Source organism: Saimiri boliviensis, chromosome 3 (genome assembly GCF_048565385.1).
Source record: "Saimiri boliviensis isolate mSaiBol1 chromosome 3, mSaiBol1.pri, whole genome shotgun sequence".
NCBI lineage: Eukaryota > Metazoa > Chordata > Mammalia > Primates > Cebidae > Saimiri > Saimiri boliviensis.
In genome coordinates, this window is record NC_133451.1 from 78,137,741 (window position 1) to 78,162,402 (window position 24,662).

The 24,662-nt window shown below is 36.5% G+C and overlaps 1 protein-coding gene across 9 annotated transcripts in view; it reads right to left on the reverse strand.

Annotated features, from left to right (window-relative positions):
• The window catches only part of WDFY3 (WD repeat and FYVE domain containing 3), a 292,916-nt gene that overhangs the window by 254,832 nt on the left and 13,422 nt on the right, over positions 1–24,662 (reverse strand). For 5 of the 9 annotated variants that reach the window (XM_074396384.1, XM_074396385.1, XM_074396386.1 and 2 more), the window contains exon 2: positions 4,534–4,624. The exons of 2 other annotated variants lie outside the window; for them this stretch is intronic. In XM_074396384.1, coding sequence (XP_074252485.1) covers positions 4,534–4,568 — 35 coding nt within the window. In that variant the 5' untranslated portion in view covers positions 4,569–4,624. Of the gene's footprint in view, positions 1–4,533; positions 5,187–24,662 lie in introns of those variants that run through there. 2 more of the 9 variants (XM_010334758.3, XM_074396389.1) reach the window with 1 other exon arrangement.

The following is a 24,662-nucleotide window of genomic DNA, read 5'->3' on the forward strand; positions in this document are numbered from 1 at the left end:
GCTCATCCCCTTTCTGCTGAAAGACAAAACCAGGTGGTATGGAATTTGATTTGAATGATTGGGGTGTCCCAGGTGTGTCTGCGAAGGTGTTTCGAAGGAGATTAGCATTTGAGTCTGTGGACTGAGTGGGGAAGATCTATCCTCAATGTGAGTGGGCACCATCAAATCAGCTGGGGACCCAAACGTAACAAAAAGGCAGAGGAAAGGTGAATCTGCTCTCTTTTCTAGAGCCAGGATGCCCTTCTTCTGTGCTTGAACATCAGAGAGCTACTGGTTCTCTAGCCTTTGGATTCTGGGACTAGCACCAAGCTCTCTCCCTTCTCCATGTCTGATTCTGCCTTGGACTGAGAGTTACATTGGCTTCCTTGGTTCTGAGGCCTTTGGACTTGGACTGAGTCATGATACCAGGTTCCCTGGTTCTCCAGCTTCTAGACAGCCTATAGTGAGACTTCTCAGTCTCCGTAATCGACTAAGCCAATTCCCCTAAAAAATTCTTTCTCATATATAACACTATCTAAATACATATCCAATCAATAGCCTGTCTCTGGATAACCCTGACAAAACACCACATATTTGTACATCAGTGTAAATGATACGAGCTGCTAGCTGGATGATATGGTATTTAAGATTATACTACTATGTTCTGGAAAAGCAACTGTAATTGAGTAACTATCCTTAGCTAGTTTGGTGTATTAAATAACCTCACAAATGGCAGATAATTCCTAATATTTGATAACACCTTAGTTGTTGAAAATGACCACAAAAAATAGTTGATAAAATTAAGGTAATCTTCATAATCTCAGAACTTTGACTCTTAAAATATTCTAGGGAAATGAGATTAGACCTCTGCATATTTTATGAGAAACATATTAATAACTTAGCAAAGTGAAAAGCCATGTGTCACCTGAAGAAGTTTACACAGGACCAAAACATAACTGATTCTGATAAAAGGAAACAGACTAAACTCTCCTTTGCTTTAAAAAAAAAAAAAAAAAAAAAAGAGGAAACAGATAAAAGTTACAAGTTACTTTTTTTTTTTTAATTAAAGGCAAGCTGCTTTGTTTATAAACCTAATAACGCACAAGAGCGATATATCTCTGAGGTTTAAGATAAGCTTTCTGATTAATATTAAATATTTTCTTAATTTTTCCACTTAATGTATTTTCTTCTTTCTTCAATCCTACATACTAGCAGTCAGTCTCAAAAGTGGCTCCCAATGACCCTACCCTCCGGTATTTACACCCTTGTGTAATCCTCTCTCCTTGAATGTTAGCTGGACCTAGCGCATCACTCCTAATAAGCAGAATATGGAAAAAGTGAAGGCATGCCATTTTCAAGACTATATTACAAAAATACTGGGCCTTTCATCTTGCTCACCCTCTCTTGTTAGGCTTGCACTAATGGAAGCTGATGCCATGTTGTGAACTGCCCTACAAATAAGGCTCATGTGTCAAGGAACTGAAGTTGGCTTCTCAAAAACAGCCACACAAGAAACTGGGTCCCTTGGTTCAACAACCAGTGAAGAACTAAGTGCTGCCTATAATCACATGATTGAACTGGAAGCAGATCCTCCCCCAGGACCTTCAGATGACACCACAGGCCTAGCAGACATGTTGAGTGCAGCTTTGTGAGAGACCTTGAGCCAGAGGACTCAGTTAAGCTGCACCCAGATTCTTGATCAACAAAAACCGATAATGTTTGCAGTTTTAACCTGGAAGTTTTTGGGTAATTTGCTACGTAGGGCAATGGTTGAACTGTTCCCCCAAAAATTCATATGTTGAAATCCTTACCACCAGTGCCTCAAAATGTGACCTTATTTGAAGCTAGAGTCTTTACAGAGGTAATCAAGTTAAAATGAGGCCATCACGTGGGCCTCAGAAATCTGGACACAAGAGACATTCATAGAAGGAAGACCATGCAAAAAGACACAGGGAGAAGACGGCTACCTATAAGCCAAGAAAACAGGACTGGAACAAATCCTTCCCCTCACTAGCCTCAAAAGGAACCAACCCTGCAACGCTGACTCCAGACTTCTAGCATACAGACTGAGAGACCATAAATTCCTGTCGTTTAAGCCACATAGTTTTTGGTACTTTGTTATAGCAGCCCTAACAAAGTAATAGATGTGGCAGTAGATAACATACATATACTTAATTCAAAGTAACTTCTACCAGTAATACCAAAATTAGCCTTCATTAAAGACTCAAGCAGATGCCCAAAGGTCTATATTAAGAAGAAAGATATTAGTTCATATAAGAAAATCTTAGGACCACAGATTTTTTAGTGAGCTGGGACCTCTGCAGTCATATAATCCAAACTACTGATTTCAAAAATTGATGATGATGATAATAATAACGATGTGCCAGGAACTGTTTGAACACATATATTAATTCTTCATAACAACATCATGAGCTACCACTATCATCCACTCCTTTTTTAAGATGCAGAAATGGAGTAAGGTCACAAAGTTAGTATGTGGCAATGGCAGGAGCTGAATAAATTAAGGTGCACAGAGAAAAAGTAATTTTTACCCAAAATCATAGTTGGCAGCTGAGCTGGGTACCTAATGATATGTCTCCTATATTCAAATCTTTTTTTCTCAAAAAGTCAAATAAAAAAGCTTTCATTTCTCAAAATATCTTACTGTACTGTACCATTTTATTCATAATAGTCAAATAAATGTCCATCAACTGGTGAATGGATACACAAACTATGGACTATCCAAACACTGAAATACTGTTCAGCATTAAAAGGATCAGACGCTTTATCCATTTTCATGCTAGGTAACATAGCTGAATACAGTAACATGGATAAATCTTTAAAGTATTACAATATTCCCCCTTTATCTATGGTTTCACCCTCCACGGTTCCTGTTACCGACACTTCAAAAATATTATATACAACACGATATTTTGATAGAAACCACATTCATATAACTTTCATTTCAGTATTTATTATAATTGTTCTATTTTATTAATAGTTATTATTAATCTCTCATTATGCCTAATGTATAAATTATACTTTGTTACAGGTAATTATGTATAAGAAAAAACATAGTATATATAGGGCTCCCTACTATCTGTGATCTCAGGCTTCCACTGGGGTTCTTGGAACATATCCCTTTTTGATAAGGGGGGACTACTGCACACATGGAAGGAGTACTACTACACCCTATTATTAGTTATCCACATTTTAGAGATCTGTTTCAGAGAACAGGCTTTAAAACAAAGAAAGCCAACATAAAGCTTTTAAGTTACCATGCCCTAAGACACAATTTGTCTAAAGGTATCTTACTGAGGAATCAGAGTCTGTTCTGGGAAATCAGTACTGAGTACTCAGGAGTTAGCCTTTCTTTGGGGGTCTGGATTATAAGGTATTATGCTTGGGAGGCAATGGCAAGCAGACTTCCCCACACGAAGAACAGAAATATGATGAGAGTCAGTTCCCAAAGAGAGAGAGAAGAATGAGATGGACATGCAGAGAGGAGAAACTCTGCTGAGACTCTGCAGGAAATCTGATTGTGTTTGGTCCTGGGTTCTTCCTGTGCAGTCCAGCTGCATTTCTGTTCTTGGATCCTGTGGCATCTCCTGGGACAATCCCAAAAGTCTTCCCTTTTTTGGTTAAAATAATTTGGTTACTTGCAATCAACAGAGAACCAACATGATCAAAACGGTGCCCTCTCTAAAGCTGAAGAACATTATTGAAAAACTAATAACTCATGTAAAAAATAAACTTCTTAATAACAAAGTCAAGTAAAACGTTAAAACTAAGGGTAGCCACAGTACTCTCAAGAGCCTCACAAGATAGTTTATAGCTTAAACTAATCACTCAAAGTAACTATAATACAATTGATTGAAGAGTTCCACAGCATGTGCTTTACAAACAACTAGATTTTTCCAGGAAAAAACAAGAGGAAATGATGCTTTAAAAATATGACTTTTATCATCTGTAGGTACCTATAAGCAAAGTAATATTGATTTAAAGCCAAAATTGAAACTGAAGATAACTTATTCTTTTTTTTTTTTTTTTTTTAGGCGGAGTTTCGCTCTTATTAGCCAGGCTGGAGTGCAATGGCGCGATCTCGGCTCACCACAACCTCTGCCTCCTGGGTTCAGGCAATTCTCCTGCCTCAGCCTCCTGAGTAGCTGGGATTACAGGCACGCGCCACCATGCCCAGCTAATTTTTTGTATTTTTAGTAGAGATGGGGTTTCACCATGTTGACCAGGATGGTCTCGATCTCTTGACCTCGTGATCCACCCGCCTCGGCCTCCCAAAGTGCTGGGATTACAGGCTTGAGCCACCGCGCCCGGCCTAACTTATTCTAACGTAGCCCTGTTTGAGCGCAGAAAACTAAGAGCCAACAAGGAAAGAAGGCTTGCCAAGCTTACCAGCCAGCAATGGTAAAGGAGGATTGAAACTCAACTCCTCAATCACAAGTCAGTGGTCTTGCTGCTGCACAATAATGCAGCAAAAACAATCACAATTCTGTTCCTCGCTCCTTTTTCAACAAATAATACAATCCTAAAACTGACCTGATTCTTTGTTCTGTGCTGGCATGAACCAGCATAGAAATGATAAGAATGGCAGGCACTTTCTTCCTGAAGCAGACGTGAAGTATTATACCTGTGATGAAGAAAAGAAAAAACTCAGTTTATGTTCAGAATATAAACTGACTCAGCATCATGAGTCATTCATTTTTTACTGATTCTCTCTTTACCTCCTTACTTGTCTTGCTTGTTTGATAATGGAACATACAGCACTTTATTTAAGATAGGTTAAATTTGCTATTAAAAATCCACGAAAAATATAGTTATTTAAAGTTGGTCTCTACAGACCATCTGATTCAGCTTCTTTATTTTACTGATGAGGAAACTTTGACCTGGAGAAGTTATGCAAAGAATAAATGACAACACAGCTATTTAGCGTTACAGCCAGATTCAGAACTCAACCCTTACCACTTATAGTCCACTAACCATTTGTGTATCAGAGACCACACTGCCTCTTTTCTTTTTTTTCTACATTTCTTTTATTATTATTATTATTATTATTATTAAAGTTGTGGAGTACATGTGCAGAACATGCAGGTTTGTTACATAGCTATACACGTGCCATGGTGGTTTGCTGTACCCATCAACCTGTCATCTACATGAGGTATTTCTTCTAATGCTATCCCTCCCCTATCCCTCCACTAGACCCCCACCCCGCAACAGGCCCTGATGTGTGATATTTCCCTCCCTGTGTCCATGTGTTCTCATTGTTCAACAGTCACTTATGAGTGAGAACATGCACACACTGCCTCTTTTCTTGGAAAAAAAATTCATGCTATTTCTCTAGGTGTATTTGTCATGCATCTCAAGATAATTGTGGTATAGAGCTGAGTTGATTTGTTCTAAATTAAAATTTTAAAAATTGTTGCCTCATTCAAAGGTCATACTCTAGTCTCAAGTTATTCAGGGTGTCCTATATAGGATATTTAAATGTTTCCTTTCATTTACCAGTCAATATTTCAATATGAAAACATTAGCATATGAATCATGAGATAAAGTTTCCAGGCCTCTAGTAATTCTGCTCTCAACAAGTTCTATGGTCTAGTCAAACACATTTTTTATCCTAAAGTTCTTTAATTCAAAAATGAGGAGACAGGACTAATTCCTATGAGCCTTCTAACTCTAAAATGTCATACCAAAGAATAGCATCATCTTTAATGACATTCTGCTTTTCAGATGAGCTATGTGCTTTTGTCATATAACCCTATTTGTTAAACTCTTTAATCATATTATTACAGTTCAAACAAAATCAGTAATATTGCCTTCAGTAGACAGATAATTATTCAAAAACCTAACTAATGATAACCTAGTTTTGCTGTCTACCTCATTATCTGGCTGGTTCTTATATTACAGGAACCCTGCTAGAAGCAGAAGAAAAATCATTATTTTAAATTTTTTAATTTTTAATGTTTAGCTGTACATAGTCAATACATAGACTTATAGGGTACATGAGATGTTCTGATACAGGCATACAATATGTAATAATCACATCAGGACAAACGGGGTGTGCATCATCTCAAGCATCTATTACTTCTTTGTGTTATGAACATTCCAATTATACTTATTTTTTAATGTACAACGAATTATTGTTAACTATAGTCATCCTGTTCTGCTATCAAATACTAGATCTTATATATTCTTTCTAACTATATTTTTGTATCCATTACCATCCCGAGTGCTACCCCACCTACTACCCTTCCCAGCTTCTGGTAACCATCATTCTATTCTCTATGAGTTTAACCCTTTTAATTTTTAGCTCCCGCAAAAAAGTGAGGACATGCAAAAGTTTGTCTTTCTTCACCTGGCTTATTTCACTTAACATAATGTCCTCCAGTTTCATCTATGTTGTTGCAAGTGACAGGATCTCATTTTTTTATGGCTGAATAGTATTCCAATGTGTATGTATCACATTTTCTTTATCCATTTGTCTGTTGGACACTTCATTTGCATCTATATATTGCCTATTTTTGTTTGTTTTTTGAGACGGACTTTTGCTTCTGTTGCCCAGGCTGAAGTATAATGATGCAATCTCAGCTCACTGCAACCTCCACCTCCCGGGTTCAGGCAGTTCTCCTACCTCAGCCTCCCAAATAGCTGAGATTACAGGCATGTAGCACCATACCTGGCTAATTTTGTATTTTTAGTAGAGATGGGGTTTCCCCATGTTGGTCAGACTGCACTCGAATTCCTGACCTCAGGTGACCTGCCCATCTCGGCCTCCCAAAGTTCTGGGATTACAGGCGTGAGCCACCATGTCTGGCCACTGTTAACAGTGCTGCCATAAACATGGGAGGGCAGATATCTCTTTGATACACTGATTTGTTTTCTTTTGGGTATAAACCTAGTAGTGGGATTGCTGGATCATATATGGCAGTTCTATTTTTGGGTTTTTAGGAACTTTACTGTTCTCTATAATGTCTACACTAATTTACATTCCCATCAACAGTGTACAAGAGTTCCCTTTTCTCCAGATCCTTGTCAGCATTTGTTATTGCCTGTCTTTTGCATAAAAGCCATTTTAACAGGATGAGATGATATCTCACTGTGGTTTTGATTTGTATTTCTTTAATGATCAATGATGCTGAGCACATGTTTGTTTGCCATATGTATATCTTCTTTTGAGAAATGTCTATTCTGATCTTTTGCCCATTTTTTAAAATCAGATTAAGGGAAACTACTCTTTAAAAGCCTACTTCTTGGTAGTTTCTAAGAAATATCCTAAATTATTTCTTCAAGTCATTAATCTAGTTATTCATCCAATAAGTTTTTACTGAGTCACTTGCCAGATGGCAGACACATACAGGCTTAATGAGACAGAAAGCTTTAAAACAAGATAATCCTAGTGAAATACAGAGTGCTGTTAGGAATTCAGGTGGCAGTAGAGGTTAGGCAGAAGTAATGACATGTCTCCTAAATTATGACTTCAAATTATAGCTTCTTTACCTTTTAATATATTAATTACTATATACAACAATTACTTGGAACATTTTAAATTCAAAGCAAAATAATAGAATGAACATCCAGATACCTGTCACCCAATTCAAGAACCTTAGGGTAAGTTATTGGTATTGTTCTACTGACTTGCTCCTCCTCCATTCCATGCCCTGCCTCTCTTATCCCCTCCACCCCCTATAACTGCAATTGTGTATTTTGTGTTTATCATTTGTTTGCTTTTTAAACAGTATATCACATAGGTACATCTTCCTGAACAATATGGTGTTTCATTTTGCTTGGTTCTGAATTCTACAAAAATGGTATCAAACTCCAACACTCATCCATGTTGTTGCATATTGTTGTAGTTCATTTTCAATGCAGAATAATACTGCATTGTGCAAACATACCACAATTTAATTAACCGTTCTCTTGTCAATAGCTTATTTTCCCCTCCAAGTTTTGTTTTGCTATTATGAACATTCATGTTATGAAAGTTCTGACACGTGTCTCATGTTCCACATGTGTCTGAGTTTCTCTTAAGTATATGCCTAAGAACTGGGGAATAATCTGTTTAATTTTTCATGATGATGCCAATTTTTACTTCCCCTAAAAAGTGTTTGGCAATTTATAACTTCACTACCAACAGGTAGTAGCAGAACTACCACATCTACAGCCTCTTCATCATGTAGTAATGCCAATTTCTTAATTTTGGGGTATAGCATGGTATCTAATTGTGATCTTAATTTGCATTTCCTTGTTAATTAGTGATGCTGAACATTTCTTCATGTTTCGTGGCTACCTCATATTTCCTTTTGTATGAAATGCCTATTCACATATTTTACACATTTTCCTCCTGAGTTCTTTGCTATTTTTTCATTGTTTCATGTGTACTTTGTATGTATTTGGATGCTCACTACTTGGTTTTACCAGCCTTTACCAAATATAGGCAACTGTCGAGAAAAGGGAGCTGAAGCAAAAATAGCAGGTAGCCAGAAAACTGGAAACAGCAAGTTAGAGTACCAATGACTCTCTAAACCCATTTTTAAATATAAATGTAATCTACAGATATCTTAAAGTATCAGAAATTAAAATATTCTAAATATCAATCTAGATTTACAATCACTTATTTTAATATAAACTCAGCCAAGAGCAAATGCTACAAAATGATTTCAGTACATTCTAACTACAGTATGCAATATAATACAATTTTCAGGAATCAAGTTTTATACAGGTCACAATTTAGACCACAATTTAAAGTTCCCATTTTGATCCTGACATTTTACATATTTTTACTCATGCTCTGCTTGCTTCCAATTTAGAATAAATGAGTTATATTGTCAGAGGGTTAAATTTAAATGTATATGCACATACATATAAAAACTACATTTCAAAATTAAACTATGTAAATTGAAATGCCACAGAAACCTGAATTCCAGACTTAGCTAGATGATTAACTGTATCTCTCTGGCCTATCTATGTCTTTTGAGTTGGTTTTCTTACATTAATACATAAAATGGAAATTGTGCTGGGTTAATTCCAAGACCCTTTGAATCAATCATACTCTTTGGGCGGGGAACAGTGGCTCACACCTGTAATCCCAATACTTTGGGAGGCCGAGGCAGGACTATCATTTGAGAACAACAGTCTGATACCACCCTGGGCAACATCTCTATAAAAAATTTAAAAATTAGCTGGGCATGATGGCACACACCTGTAGTCCAAGGTACTTAGAAGCCTGAGGCAGGAGGATCACTTGAGTCCAGGAGACTGAGGCCACAATGAGCTACGAATGTGCCACTGCCCTTCAACCTGGGTGGCAAAGTGAGGCCCTGTCTCTTTAAAAAAAAAAATATTTGGCTTGAAGATCAATGAGAAAACTTCTTTTCCAAATATCCCAGAAAGGTTTTGTGGAGTTTCTTCCCAAACTTTATACAAAATAGCCAGTTAAACTAAATAATAACAAAAACTAAATTTTCTGAAGAAAAAAAAAATTAACAAGCAATTTTATATAGCTCTCCTAAGGCCTCCCAGGACTCTTGCCAGATCATCTGATGAAATGCATCATACAGGAAAAAAAAATTCAAAAGTCACAGAAAAAATCACTCTACAATACCCGACCTTGATTCCTACACAATTAGAACTTCCAGAATCTCTCATGATATTTACCTCCCTATCTGAATCTGTACCCCTTTACCAAATTTCAGGATTCACAACAAAATCTTAACTCCTTCCCTTTGCTACTAGATGTTACATGCCTAGAACATCAATGTTATTGCTCTAGGAAATCCCACTTCTCTCCTACGTCATCAATTTCTTCCCTCCAAGAAAGCAAAATCATTGGCAAATACATTTCCAATCATTAGAAAACAAACAACAAAACCTCTTGACTCCTTGCACACCTCTAGGTGATGGCCAATTTCTTTGATTCTTTTGTCAGCAGAACATTACAAATATGTACTCTCTGTCTGCAAGTACACTTCCATTCAAATTTAACATACTCCAATTAGACTTTCACCACAAACCACACCGCTGAAACTTGAAGGTCATCAATCACCTGCATATTGTTAACTCCAAAGGTCTGTTAGTTCTCATCTTTATTGACTTACCTGCAGCATTTAGAATGACACGTCGCATCTGGATACACATTCTTTTCTTGGCTTCCAGAGCCAATTCTACTGGTTTCATCCTATCTCACTGACCTCTCCTTGTCAGCCTTCTTTGCTAGTTCCTCCTCTTCTCCTTGACATCTAAAGTTCAAGTTCTTACCCTCCTTCTCTAACCCATCAGCAAGTACTATTGACTTTATCTACAGAAATACTGAGAATCTGACCACTTCTTACCACCTGCATAGTTACTATTTTGGTCAATGTCTGTACTGTCTCTCATTTGGATTTTTGCCATAGGTTAGTAATTGGCCTCCCAACTTCTACCCTTGTCCTACTTTCAAGTCCCTTCTCATCAAAGTAGCCAGAGTGATCCAGACAACCTAATATAAATCATAAATCATATAACACTGGGCTCCCAAAATCTCCAAATGGGTACCCATCTCACTCAGAGTAAGCCAATTTTTTTAATGACATAAAAGAACCTATAAAATTTGGCCCCCATTACCTCTGACTTCATTTCCTACTGACTTCCTTGCCATTCCTTTTATAGGCCTGGCACATCCCTGCCTTGGGGCCTTTATACTTGCTATTCTCTGCCTATGTGCTTTTCTAAGAGATGATTACAGTAGACTCTCCCTTATCTGTGTGGGGGTCGGATAGGTTCAAGACCCCCAGTACATGCCTGAAACCTCAGATAGTACTGAATCCTATATGCACTACATTTCTCCCCACACATATATAACTATGATAAAATTTAATTTACAAGTTAGGCATAGTACTCAAATGCTTTGGGGCCATTATTAAGTAAAATAAGAGTTGCTTGGATATAAGCACTGTGATACTCTAACAGGTCTATTTCCCTTCTATTCCTGTGTGTCTACGTCCTTCCATGAAAATGTAAAATCTGTGAGGGCAAACGTTTTATTTTGTTTGATGCTACAGCTCCAACACCTAGAAAAAGATCCAGCACATAGCAGGCATTCAATGAACATTTTTTAAAATAAATAAATAGTTACTCTCTTAGGGCTAAAAATGGGAATCTTTCCTAGTTTATAAAACTAAATAATCAGGGACAAGTAGATTTTTGATATAAAATAATCATTCTAAAATTTCTTCAAAATATAATTGATAACAATGATAACTCCCAAATACTTTAGTAGACATTATAGTTGATACTTCCATAAAGTTAATAAACTAACAAATAGTTCCCCCTATAATTAGGTTGTAGACTCTGGCCATCCACAGAATGACTCATTTCTTTCCCACTAACTGGTGTCATATTTAACAATGGTTGGCTTGCAGAATCATAACACCAACACACAGGAAAATATTACAAAAATGTTCATTCCAAACTGGTTCCAGACAAAGAACCAAGCTCTTTTTATAAAGAGGAAAGTCTAAAAGTAAAGGGCAGATATTTTTAAATGTTGTCAATATTTTCTTTGAAAATAATTTCAAGCTTACCAAAAAGTTAGTAAGAATACAAAAATCACTCATACTCAGATTCAGCCATTATTAATGTCACTTCTTTACTTTTTCATTTGCACTCCCTAAGCTCTCTCACACTTTCTTGCATTCTCACACACACACACACAGACACACACCTTTTTTTCTCGAGGAAATCCAAATAAACTATATATCTATCTACATATAGATAGATAGATAAATATAGATATAGATATATACATCAAGCCCTTTGCTCCTTTGCTTCAATGTGCATTTCTTTAGAGATACTCTCTCTCATAAGGAAAGCACAGTGATCAACTTATATAATTATAACATTGTTATAATATTTTTTTATACTCTATGGTCTATATTCCAAAATTCTAATTTTTCAGTTGATCCAATAATATCCAGCATGGTATATTTTCCCCCATTCAGTGAAAGATCCAGTCTAGGGTCAGGTTCTGTAGTTAGTGGTTCTCTCTCCTAAGCCACCTTTAATTTGGAACACTTCCATAGTCTTTCTTTGTCGCTTATGACACTGACTTTTTTAAGGACCACAGTTCCCTCCCCACTTTTTAAAGCAGAACATTCCTTCTTTTGGACTTGTCAAATGTTTCCTCATGATTAAATTCAGGTTACGCAGTCTTGGCCAGAATACTACAGAGGAGATGATGTGTCCCCTCAGGGTGTCCTATCTGGAGTCACATGGTGACCATCTGCCCCATATCGTTGTTGGATGCTACCAATGTGTAATCAGTATTTTATCCCTTGCAATTAGTACACAGTCTGTGGGGTGACGCTTTAAAACACTGAAAATATCCTGCTTCTCATCAGTATTTCTCCCTAATTTTGTTATGACTCTTGCCCTACCTAATATATTCTATGCTGACTACAAAATGATTTTCCAACTCTACAGCTCAGAGTCGTACTTCAGGAAACAGCCTTCCTTTCTCCTCTCTTCATTCACTTATTTTTATCATCATTATGGATTTATTCCTATTTCTGATGGTTCATAATTTATTATACTTATTTGATTATTAAATTATCACAGAGTTGGCTAGGAGGAATGCCAACAGGCTTCTTGTGACATGTTCTTATTTAAAAAAAGAAATTCTATTTTATAGCATTAAAAAATAATCCAGGCTCACCTGGTATGTATCACTCCAACAACCTCAAAACATTTACTCAATTCCCAATACACCTAAAAAGTCCCAGAAGTGCTTTGTCCATATCACTATGAAAAAGTAAACCTAATAACGAATTCAAGAGTTGCCTGCAACCCTTCTCTTTCAACTCGACCCAAACTGAAGGTATAGTCAATACTATATTATTAATAATAAATTACTTAGATTCACTCTTTGTTCCCTCAATGGGGGTATAGTACTAATTTAAAATACATTCAGGTTCATTTGTTTCAGTGGATTTGGATTTTCCCATTTCCATCCTTATTTTGAATACTGAAAAACACACTATGAAAACCCAAAACTATATTTTTTTTTAAAAAAAGGTATACTTTGAAGTATCATTCCCTCCCATAAACCTCTGGTCCCATTATCTCTCACCACCTCTTCCTTTTGTAAAGTCAAGCATGTATTTGTATGTGTTATTTTCCCTTTTTTCTTACACAAAAGGTAGCATATTATATATTCTTGTTCTTAGTAACCAGCTCAATCCAGACTGAAGGAAGCTCTTTCCAAAGCCTTTTATAAGACACAATATCCTGATATCAAAACCAGACAAAGAGATTAAGAGAAAAGACTAAAAATTGCCTATTTTTTGTGAACATAAATGCAAAAACTTTTAACAAAATATAAGGAAACCAAATCTGGTAACATATAAAAGGGATATTACATCATGATCAAGTGAATTTATCCTGGAAATGCCAGGCTGGTTCGATATTCAAAAAATATAGTTTATCATTATCAATAAAATGAAGATGAAAAAACCACATAATCTCGATACTTTTTAAAGCATTTGACAAAATTCAACATCTATTAATGATAAAAGCTCTACTAAACTAGGAATAGAATGAAACTTACTCAACCTGATAAACGGCCTCTTTAAAACAGATATAGCTAACGTCATATTTAATGAAGAAAGACTGAATGTTTTCTGTTTTTAACATATACTGGAAGCTAATGCAATGAGGTATAAAAAATAAATAAAAGGCATACAATGCAATGGAGAAAGTAAAACTGCCTTGATTCCAGGCAGCATGATTGTCTATATAGAAAACCCCAAAGAATCTACCAAAAAAAATTCCCTAAGTTAATAAGGGAACTTATCAAGACTGTAGTATATAAAGTTGAATACACAAAAATGAACTGTGTTTCTACATATCAACAATGAAACAGCTAAAGTTATACATTTAGTTGTTTATACATTTAGTTATACATTTATGTTATAACTAAGGTTATAACATAAAGTTATACATTACATATGTTATATATAATATATACATATAAACAACTAAAAGTTATATATATCTGTGTATATATATAGTACCATTTATAATAGCACCCAAAACACACGAAATGCTGAGGGGGAATTCTAACAAACTATGTGCAAGAAATCAGCTCTTTCCATATTTACCTACAGATTCAATGCAATCCCAATCAAAATTAGAGCAGACTTTAAGGAAATCAGCAAGATGACTCTAAAATTTACATGAAAAAGAAATCAAGAATAGTCAAATCAATTTGGAAACAAAACAAAATTCAAGGACTCATATCAACTGATTGCAAGACTTACTATAAAGCTATGGTAATCAAGATAGTGTGGCAATGATAAAAGCCACTAGGGAAAAGCACCTAGATCAAGGGAAAAGAACAGAAGTTCCAGAAAGAAACAGATGCACACAAACGTGGTCAACTGATTTTTGACAAAGATGTCAAGCAATTTAATGGAGGGAAAAAAAAAAAATTCATTAACAGTGCTAGAGTAACTGGATATCCACAAGCCAAAAAAAGAAAACAGACACACACACACAAACACACACACACACACACAAATTCAATCAACTCACACATAACACCACATACAAAATTTTAACTCAAACTAAACCACAGACATAAATGTACAACCAAAAACTAAAACTTCCAGAGAAAAACTTACGGCAAAATCACTGAGTGAAGCAAAAAATTCTCTTAACAGGATATAAAAAGTAAAAACCATAAAAGAAAAAAATGGGCAAAGTGGACGTCACCAAAATTAACTTCTACTCATCAAAACACACTGTTATAAAAATGAAATAAGGCCAGCGTGGTGGCTCACGCATGTAATCCAAGCACTTTGGAGGCCAAGGTGGGCGGATCACCTGAGGTCGGGAGTTCAAGACCAGCCTGACCAACACGGTGAAACCCTGTCTTAAAAAAAAAAAATGAAATAATGCCAAAAACCAGAGAAAGTATTTGTAAAACACATACCAGATGGGCACCCAAAATATATAATGAGTTCTTTAAACAATAAAAGAAAAGCAAACTGATTTTAAAAAGAACAAAAGAGGTCAACACTTACTTTAAAAACAAGGATACAGAGAGCAAACAAGCAATGAAAGCTCAATACCGTTATTTATGAAAAGCAAATTAAAACATTTTGAATGCTGCTATGAACATTAGCCTTCTTGTGGACATGTGCTTTCATTTATTTTACACATATTCCTAGGAATTGAATTTATAGTTCCTAATGAATATGTTTGAATTTGTAAGACACTAATCAATTGTTTGCTAAAATGGCTATTACCATTTCACCAGGAATGAGAGGAAACTTCCAGTTGCTGCATATCCTTACCAAATGTAACATCATCAGATTTTATTTTTAGCCATTCTAGTTAGTGTGTAGTGGTATCATTCTACGGTTTCATTTTGTATTTCTCTGATGGCTAGTGATATTGAACATCTATGTATCTGTATCTATGCAGTATGTATTTGTCATTCACATATCCTTGATAAAATATCTGTTCAAATTATTTGTTCATTTTTTGACAGGGTTCTTTGTCTTCTTATTAATGAATGATGAGAGTTCTTTATATATTCTGGTTCATATCCTTTGCCAGGTATGTATATGTTTTGCAAGTATATTTACCAGTCTGTGGCTAACCATTTTATTTTTTTTTAATGGTGAAGTATGTTCATTTTGAGAAATTTAATTGAGCTTCACACTTATCATTTGTTTACTTTTATTTATGTATATATCGTAAACTGGAACACGGGTTTGAACTGTGTCGTCTACTTATATGTGGAGTTTCTTCTGCCTCTGCCACATGAGACAAGACCAACCATTCCTCTCTTCCTCCTCCTCTTCAGCCTACTCAATGTCAAGAAAATGATGAAGATCTTTATGATGACCCACTTCCACTTAATGAATAGTAAATATATTTTCTATTCCTTATTATTTTCTTAATGACATTTTCTTTTAACTTTCTTGTAAGAATACAGTATATAATACATATAATCCACAAGATGTGTATAAATTGACTGTTTATGTTATCAGTAACACTATCATTAATTAGGTTTGGGGGAAACAAAAAAGTTATATGCAGATATTCAACTACACAGGGGGTTACTCCCCCTAGCCCCAACATTGTTCAAAGATCAACTGTACTTGACTAAGTTTATTTTTAAAAAAAAATAACAAAACCGCTCTTTAAAGGTGACAAAATGTCATCAACTAGTAAAAAGCCTAAGGGTGATATCCATACTAACAACTGGAAAATAAGTCTTTACACTACCAGTTATATGCCATTCATTGTGTTAGGTCCCTACCAGATACCTAACACAGATACCTTTATGTATTCCTACCAGATACATAAAGCCTAAGATTAGTTAGGGAGAGTAACTGTTGAAGGCTCCCCTCTTGCAATTTGACCTCTGAATTATAAACATTCCAGATTAGGATATATTGTACTTTTTGTTAATCAAAGAGCAAATTTTAAATGGATATTGATGGGGAAAGCAAAGAAATTCAACCTAAGTGTAATTATAAGAAAAACTAACTCGTATAATGATTTTCAGTAAGTACCTGATTGTCAAATGCATATGCTAAAACAAATAATAAGACGCTACATATCTTTCACTGACTGAACAAATAGCTTTATATAAGTATTATTTTATTAGTCTTTAATTATTCCAAAATTATCATTCCTAACTTTAGGAAGCAAAAATCAGCAAGGCATGGTGGCTTATGCCTGTAATCCCAGCACTTTGGTGGGCTGAAAGGGGTGGATCACTTGGGCTCAGGAGTTCAAGATCAGCCTCTATAAACCCAGTTTCTAAAAAAAAAAAAAAAAAAAAAAAAAAAAAAAAAGTACAAAAAATTAGCTGGGCATGGTGGTACACACCAGTACCAGTTACTTGGGAGGTTGAGGTGGGAGGATCACTTGAGCCTGGGAGGAGACTGCAGTGAGCTGAGATCTTGCCACTCCAGCTAGAGCGACAAGAGTCAGACCCCATATCAAAAAATAAATAGGCTGGGTGTGGTGGCTCATGCCTGTAATTCCAGCACTTTGGGAAGCCAGGGTGGGCGGATCACCTGAGATCGAGTTTGAGACCAGCCTGGCCAACATGGTGAAACTCCATCTCTACTAAAAATACAAAAAATTAGCCAGGCGTAGTGGCTAAGACAGGAGAATCACTTGAACCCAGGAGGCGGAGGTTGCAGTGAGCCGAGATCATGCCATTGCACTCCAGCCTGGGCCACAGAGTGAGACACTGTCTCAAAAAAATAAAAATAAAATAAAATAAATAAGCAAATATATATATAGTCACTGGATGTGGCTAAAAGTCTTGCTTAAGTTTTGAGAACTTATAGAATATATTATTACTTCTGTAGTCGACACTTCATAGAGTAGCTGGTAAGCTTATAATCCTTCCCTTTACTGTGCCATAAAAAGATCAAAAGATAAAAAATAGGGAGATTCTCAGAAAAGCTACTTGAATGAACTTCTCACAACAGGGTCATAGCCTAAAAAAATTCCTGTCCCATGTATATGTTCACCAGAATTCTGCTAACAAATCAAAATATAAAGACTCTTAGTAATTGGGTGGATAAGATGCCCCACTTCATAGACCAAGTCATACTCCTCTGGCCAGCCTGGCCGTTGCTCAATAGGTTCATGAAAACCACCAGGTGGAAGGAGAAGCAGTTATGCAAGGGCTCATTTGCACAAACGTATCAAGACGGACATCACTGTCACTACTGTTAAGAATCCATTTATTTGCCTGAGTCCCTCATAGACACTACCTCTTAGCAGGCAAATTATATCAAGCCCTTTGCATTACAGAAATGGTGATGGCTGGTTTTCACTGTAAGAAACACCAATTCTGAATTTGTCTCTGCCAGGACCACCATTCAAGATTAAGTGAATGCTTCATATAAATCACACTCACATGGCCTCTGATCCAGGAACTCACTTTAAATGGTGATAGGCGGATGCCCAAGGACCTCACTAGTCTTATCCAGACACAGCGTCTTCACAGAAGAAGGTAATGGCATTTTGAAGCTTGACATGCAAGCTGTTGTGCCACCTAAAACCTTCTGAAATTGGGGTGCTATCCTACAGTATATAAAATAAGCTCTGAACCACCTACTAATATATGATGTCTCCCATCCTCCCAACTCCGGAACACATGGATGTGGGAACCGTGTGGTGATGGTGGAGGTGGTATATTTCATCTGCTTTCAAAGTTCTGCTTCTTAAGAACTCTGGAGTCTATTGATCTAGAAGTTTTATTTAGTACCCAAGAATGAAATACTTATACCAAGAAACAAAATAACTGTTTCACTTAATTGAAAGCAGAGTTTTATTTCCTCATTACAATAGAAAAACAAGTAAAATGAAGGCTACAGAATTGACTGAGGTGACTGCTCCTGACCATCAAAGAGAAGACAGGTTGCTACTACACATGTGGGGCTAGGAAGACCATGAGAAAAGAACTCGAGGGAATCTCATGGAGTATTCTCTGGCAGTGCTGTGCACAGTGTTAATGTTGAGTGAAAGACTCTCACAATTATATACAGCTGGAACTACCAAACCTCAGATCCTTTCAGGAATGAAGGACTGAGTTAGCTTGCTAGGAACCGAATAAGCCAGGATACTAGCAGAAGGGAACAGAAATATGTAATCTGAAGTGAAACAGGTTAGGGCTTTGTCCTCAGATGCAAAACTAAGAACTGTAGCCACCATTTATTTTCTTTTCATTTTTTATTGCATTTTAATATTTTCTTAATAGTTACTGGTAGGTAATATGTACCCCTGTCCTTCCCTCTAAATACATTTTCTCTTTATTTCCTCCTCGTTTCCCTCAAGCATGCAGATGGCAAGTTGGCAGGACTTAAATTTAGGTTGTAAAATACCAAGAAAGAATCACAATGGAACCAGAAGGCAGCATGATATCACCCAGACTCAGTAGCCCTGTGGCACTGCCTCTGGATATGGTACCTCAACTTGCTTTTGGATTTTCTCCCACTGGAAAAACTGCATCAATAGATGGGATAGCAGGGTTAACTTTACTAGTGGGGAGGGAAGCAAAGGGAAAGAGGAGACAGGAAAAGCACTGGTTAAGCTACCAAAGAGTGAGATGTTCTAGACACCTCCTAGGAGAGCTGCCCAGCTTTTGACTTCCCCTTCTTTGGGAACAGCTCCCAGCACCAAGAGGTATATTTCTGGTGTGCTACACATCATAATTCTGCATAGCCTGGCTCTGGTACAGACATACACCTGATCTGAACAAGACTAATTTAATCCTTTCTTGATGGAATATATACATTGAAGATGCAAAGCAGAGAGACACTAAATCTTTAGAGCAAAGTTACCTTAATAGCAGGAGTCTAGGAACAAGGCATAAAAATTTCTGCTGGGGCCGGGTGCAGTGGCTCACGCCTGTAATCCCAACACTGGAAGGCCAAGGCAGGCAGATCACGAGGTCAGGAGATCAAGATCATCCCAGTTAACATGGTGAAACCCCATCTCTACTAAAAATAGAAAAAATTAGCCGGGTGTGGTGGCACGGTCCTGTAGTCCCAGCTACTCGGGAGGCTGAAGCAGGAGAAATCACTTGAACCCGGGAGGCTGGATTCAAGTGAGGAGGGTGCAGTGAGCTGAGATCGTGTCACTGCACTCCAGCCTGGGCAACAGAACAAGACTCCATCTCAATTTAAAAAAAAAAAAATTCCTCCTAGGCTGGGCACAGTGGCTCATGCCTGTAATCCCAGCACATTGGGAGGTCAAGGCAGGCAGACTGCTTTAGTCTTTGAGTACAGGAGTTCGAGACCAGTCTGAGCAATATATAAAAAACCCCACATCTACCAAAAAAAAAAAAAAAAAAAAAGCACCAAAACCCAAAAATTAGCCAGGCACGGTGGCATGTGCCTGTAGTCCCAGCTATTCAGGGGCCTAAGGTGGGAGGACCACTTGAGCCTAGAAGATACAGGCTATAGTGAGCCATGATCATGACACTGTACTCCAGCATAAGTGACAGAGCAAGACCTTGTCTCAAAGGTAAATAAGTAAATAAGTAAATAAATAAATAAATAAAATTCCTACTAATGAGATCCTCAGAGCAACTCTGATTTCTTCCGTTCAAGGCCCACTTGTTCAATCCATCATTCCATTCCCAGTATGGGTCCGATAAATACCTTTTCGCCTCCTTGAGTTAGTAAAGTGTCAACTGACTGCAACCAAAAAATGCTAATATAACGTCTAGGAAATAAACGAAAGGTGCAAAGGTTCTCATTTTTAGGTCAATTTATCATAATCATGCATTTTCCTTGCTTCCTCTTACCCAACTCAGAAACTAAATTCCTAAAGGGTAATTTTGCCTTCTAAAGTGTGACATGAGAACCTTCATATCCTCCTATTTCACAAGAAAGCATATTTACTTCAGTGCTTAAGTTTGTTCATTTTAGCAGCAGTTCCCTATTAAGACATTACTATGAGGCATCAGCAGTTCTTTACATTTCACATACCAACACCAATAAAGCAAACTAAATGATTACTGATCAACAACAGACTTAATAGTATATATAAAAGAAGATACTTAGTAGTATCTTCTTTTCTATACAGCATGTACTCCACGAGCCTTGCTTCTCCTGCCACTTAAATTCTAATCACCAATATGGACTTGTGATAGTAGATGTTTTCACAGTTTCGACCCAATCACTAATTCTGGATCAAGTTATCACTATCATTACCCAGCCTTCATATTACAAATTAGATAGTTAGGATTTCTAGCTTGTTATGATGCCTACCTGGTTCTACTCCTTCCCCTTCTGCTGCCCTTGCCCTGTTTATAGCTCAGTTATTGTAACTAAACTTCTGCTTTGACACTTTTTGAGGTCTCTAGTCTGATCCCTTCCTGGCTTTTCTCTTCCTACGACTGGGAAATCTAAATTACCAGTTCCAATCCCAAGGACTGACAGCTAGAGCCCAATATCCACAGACAAAATTCTCTGGTGGCCACTCGTACATATATAAACATGTATGTTCGCATTCATTTGGTCATTTAAACACACACATCCTCCTATTTCAGATTCCATGTGCTTCTTCCCCTTGAATTCCCATTAATAGGTTGACCGAATTATTCTCTGGCTCTTCTACCCCTGGCCTACCAAAGAGAACTTTTCCTCAGCGCCTGTAGTTCAGGTTAGATTGGCTCTAACATGCAGCACTATACCTTAAATATGGACTGATTCTAGTCTGTCCTGTGTAATGGTTACCTCTACCCTACTCTACAGCTTGGACATGTGCTCTCGTATCACAAATACAACAAAACGCTATCAACTTTTGAGGTATGAAAAAGTAAGCAAACTTACAGAATTTTAAAATATAGCAAATACACAAAAGAAAAAAAGTTATTTTCTAAATGGCATAAACTGGAAACTCGACAATATAGTACAATTAAAACAATAATATAGGAAAGAATCCTACACATTCAAATACCCAAATTTATTTTTCAATCACCAGATTATAATTTTTACAATGGGGAAAAATGGCAATGACTACATTACATTTTGTAAATATCTTCTATTATAGCATATTGAAATGGCCATCTGATTCCCAAGAGTTCCAGGAGCAATTTCTTAATGCAAAACTTGAGGTACATCACAGCAAGAAAAGGGTATATATATCTAGTCACATAAATCAGTGCCTCTTCTGATTAATGATGAATTCTTCTCTATGAAACTTACTCAATTTCTAAAATCTCTTTAGTGCCAGAAAATGGGACTCCCATCACTTTCTCCAAAATCTAGTTCTGTTACTAATACTACACCTTCATTAAAGTTGTTTCCTCTGCTGGCTTTCTCTACAACCTGATTCCTAACTAAAGATCAAGCCACAAATGGGATCACAACCAGAAAAACTTATCAAGTAGCCCAAGATTCAAGGACAAAAGTATATATATTTACCTCAGCCACCTTATAATCCAAGAGAACTGCAGTAAGAGCAAGTGTAGTAGATAATAAAGAATTTCAAATACTGTGGCTAAGATGGGAAGCCAATGACATATCAAAATAGAAGCTGTCACATATGTTATTGTAGTGCTATTCACAATAGCAAAGACTTGGAACCAATCCAAACATCCATCAGTGATAGACTGGATAAAGAAAATGTGGCATATATACACCATGGAATACTATGCAGCCATATAAAAGAATGACTTCATGTCCTTTGCAGGAACATGAATGAAGCTGGAAAACACTCTCAGCAAACTAACAGAAACAGAAAATCAAACACCACATGTTCTCACTCATAAGTGGGAGTTGAACAATGAGAACACATAGACACAGGGAGAGGAACATCACACACTGGGACCTGTCGGGGGTGGGAGACAAGAGAGAGCATTAGGACAAATACCTAATGCATGGGGGGCTTAAAACCTAGACAAGTTGACAGGTGCAGCAAACCACCATGGCACATGTATACCTACATAACAAATCTGTACATTCTGCACATGTATTCTAGAACTTAAATTAAGAAAAAAAAAGATGCTGTTATTATTCAATAATCTGTTAATAGGCTAAACTAGTATATGAACTCTCTGAAAGAAGTCATAGCATCTCATCATCTTAATAGTTTCAAAACACAAAGTAGACACTGAATAAATATGCTGAATGAAAAAGCAAATCAAGAGTTCAGAGGGTTAGTAAAGAAGTGTCAAAGGTACTCAGTTTATACTGCAATACAATCACTGTAGAATGTCAACTACTATGGAGGGCCTTACTTTAAGAAGATAAAATGTAATGGAAATGCTAAGAAACTCACTTTTTTCCAAAACAACTCCTGGTTCATCAACAAACACAATGCAAAATGCATCTCACATCAGGGATTAATTTCAGGTACTCTTACCCTTTTGCCTGGCAATTATTTACCTGTATACTAATTTTATACTCCTATGACCCTTTCCCACACTATGCTTAATATTTATCTTTTAAAAATCCATTTTATTACTTGTTATTTCAATAGGACTTCTCCATATTTCAGGCATCTGAGAATGAGTTACTGGTCAATAAGTTTTTCTTCATTACTTTTTTAATTTATTTTTGTTTTTATCATATTTTCTCCATCAACACGAACATACAAAAATCTTCAAAACTGCTGTTCATAGACATGGCTCTCCTTTATAACTGAAGTCACAGTGAGCTGAACTTTCATGAAGAAAACAGATTATCTGATGGGAAAACAATAACTGAATTTATTTTTAAACTATAACTCCAATAAGCCAGAGCAGTCTTTACTAATTTAATTGCCTTACCATCTTTAAAAACTTTAAAGATACAATTTTTATTGATGTCTTAAATGATAACAGATAATGTAATATAAAACAAATAACTCAAAGCCTGTGCACAATACTTACTTCTGCTACTTAGAAGTATGATACATATCTATATCTCAACAACATGACAAACATGCTATGTAAAATCACTTCTAAACTTTAACAAAACTCAAAAAAGCACACAGATGTGATTAATATCTGCAAGCCAGGCTTCACGTTAAATAACAACACCAAAGCAACAATTAGATATTGCAATGCAACCAATCTTCTTCCATCAAAATAGTGCTTGTCAAATAAGATCTTCATTGGATTGGAATGATGCTTTGCCAGATGACATCGGGATAGGCAAAGCCACTATGAAACCCTGCTAAAGTGGGTCAATAAGCAAAGTAGGAAGAAGAAAGGCTGGAATATAAGGAAACTTTTAAAAATCTTTGAACGTTAGCAAGCCACAGTCAAAAAGTGGTTCATTTTTGATGAAAGTTTTAGTTCGGGTGAGAAAACTGAAAGTGCATGGAAATCCAGAGGGATAAAAAAGCTTCCAAAGAAAGATGTAATACTCTTTTCCAAGCTATGAATAGAGATCACTAGTACTATCACCTCAGAAAAACAATGCAGTACAACTTTTCCCTCCCTGCCCCAACCACACAAATACCTATCAGTGGTAGTAGTGGCCTTAATGCATTTTCAGTAGTTGCCATGTCTTGATAGGCTTCCCCACATCCTCCTGAAAGTAAAAAGACCTATGCCAACCCATGTGGTGATTATGCAACCTAAGACAAGCTGGGAATCACTGAACTTATTTACTCTGGTGACTCAGATATAAATCTAGGTCTCTGTGGAAAAAGAGGTGGAGAACATAAAAGAATGTATGACACTATTTTTCATTAATATTTATTGCATAACTCAAGGAAACTAAAAAGATTTTCTGTTCTCTATAGACTTGACAAAGAAATTAGCTTTCAGAAATGCTTCAGGTTTGACCAGGTACAATGTACCATCTGCTATACTGAATGACCTGAGGCAAAAACAACACCCCTTTATATAAAACTCTTATTTTTTCTCTTTTTTTTTTTTGCTTTCCTCTCATCATGTTGCCATTCGCCAACAGCTTCCTTTCCCTTTTTCTTTCAGCTTATTCTTTAAGCCTGCCACTGACCACTCAGCAATGCTGAGCTCCACAACATCAATAAATTTTTTTAAATGCTATTCCATTCAGAAATAATTTAAACATTATAACTTCAAAAAATAAAACAGCAAAAAATAAATCAATATTCATCTTCGCCAAGATAATAAGCAGATACCTAATAATCTTTTGCTAACTGCTCAGTTTTCTTTATTTGTTACATATTAAGAA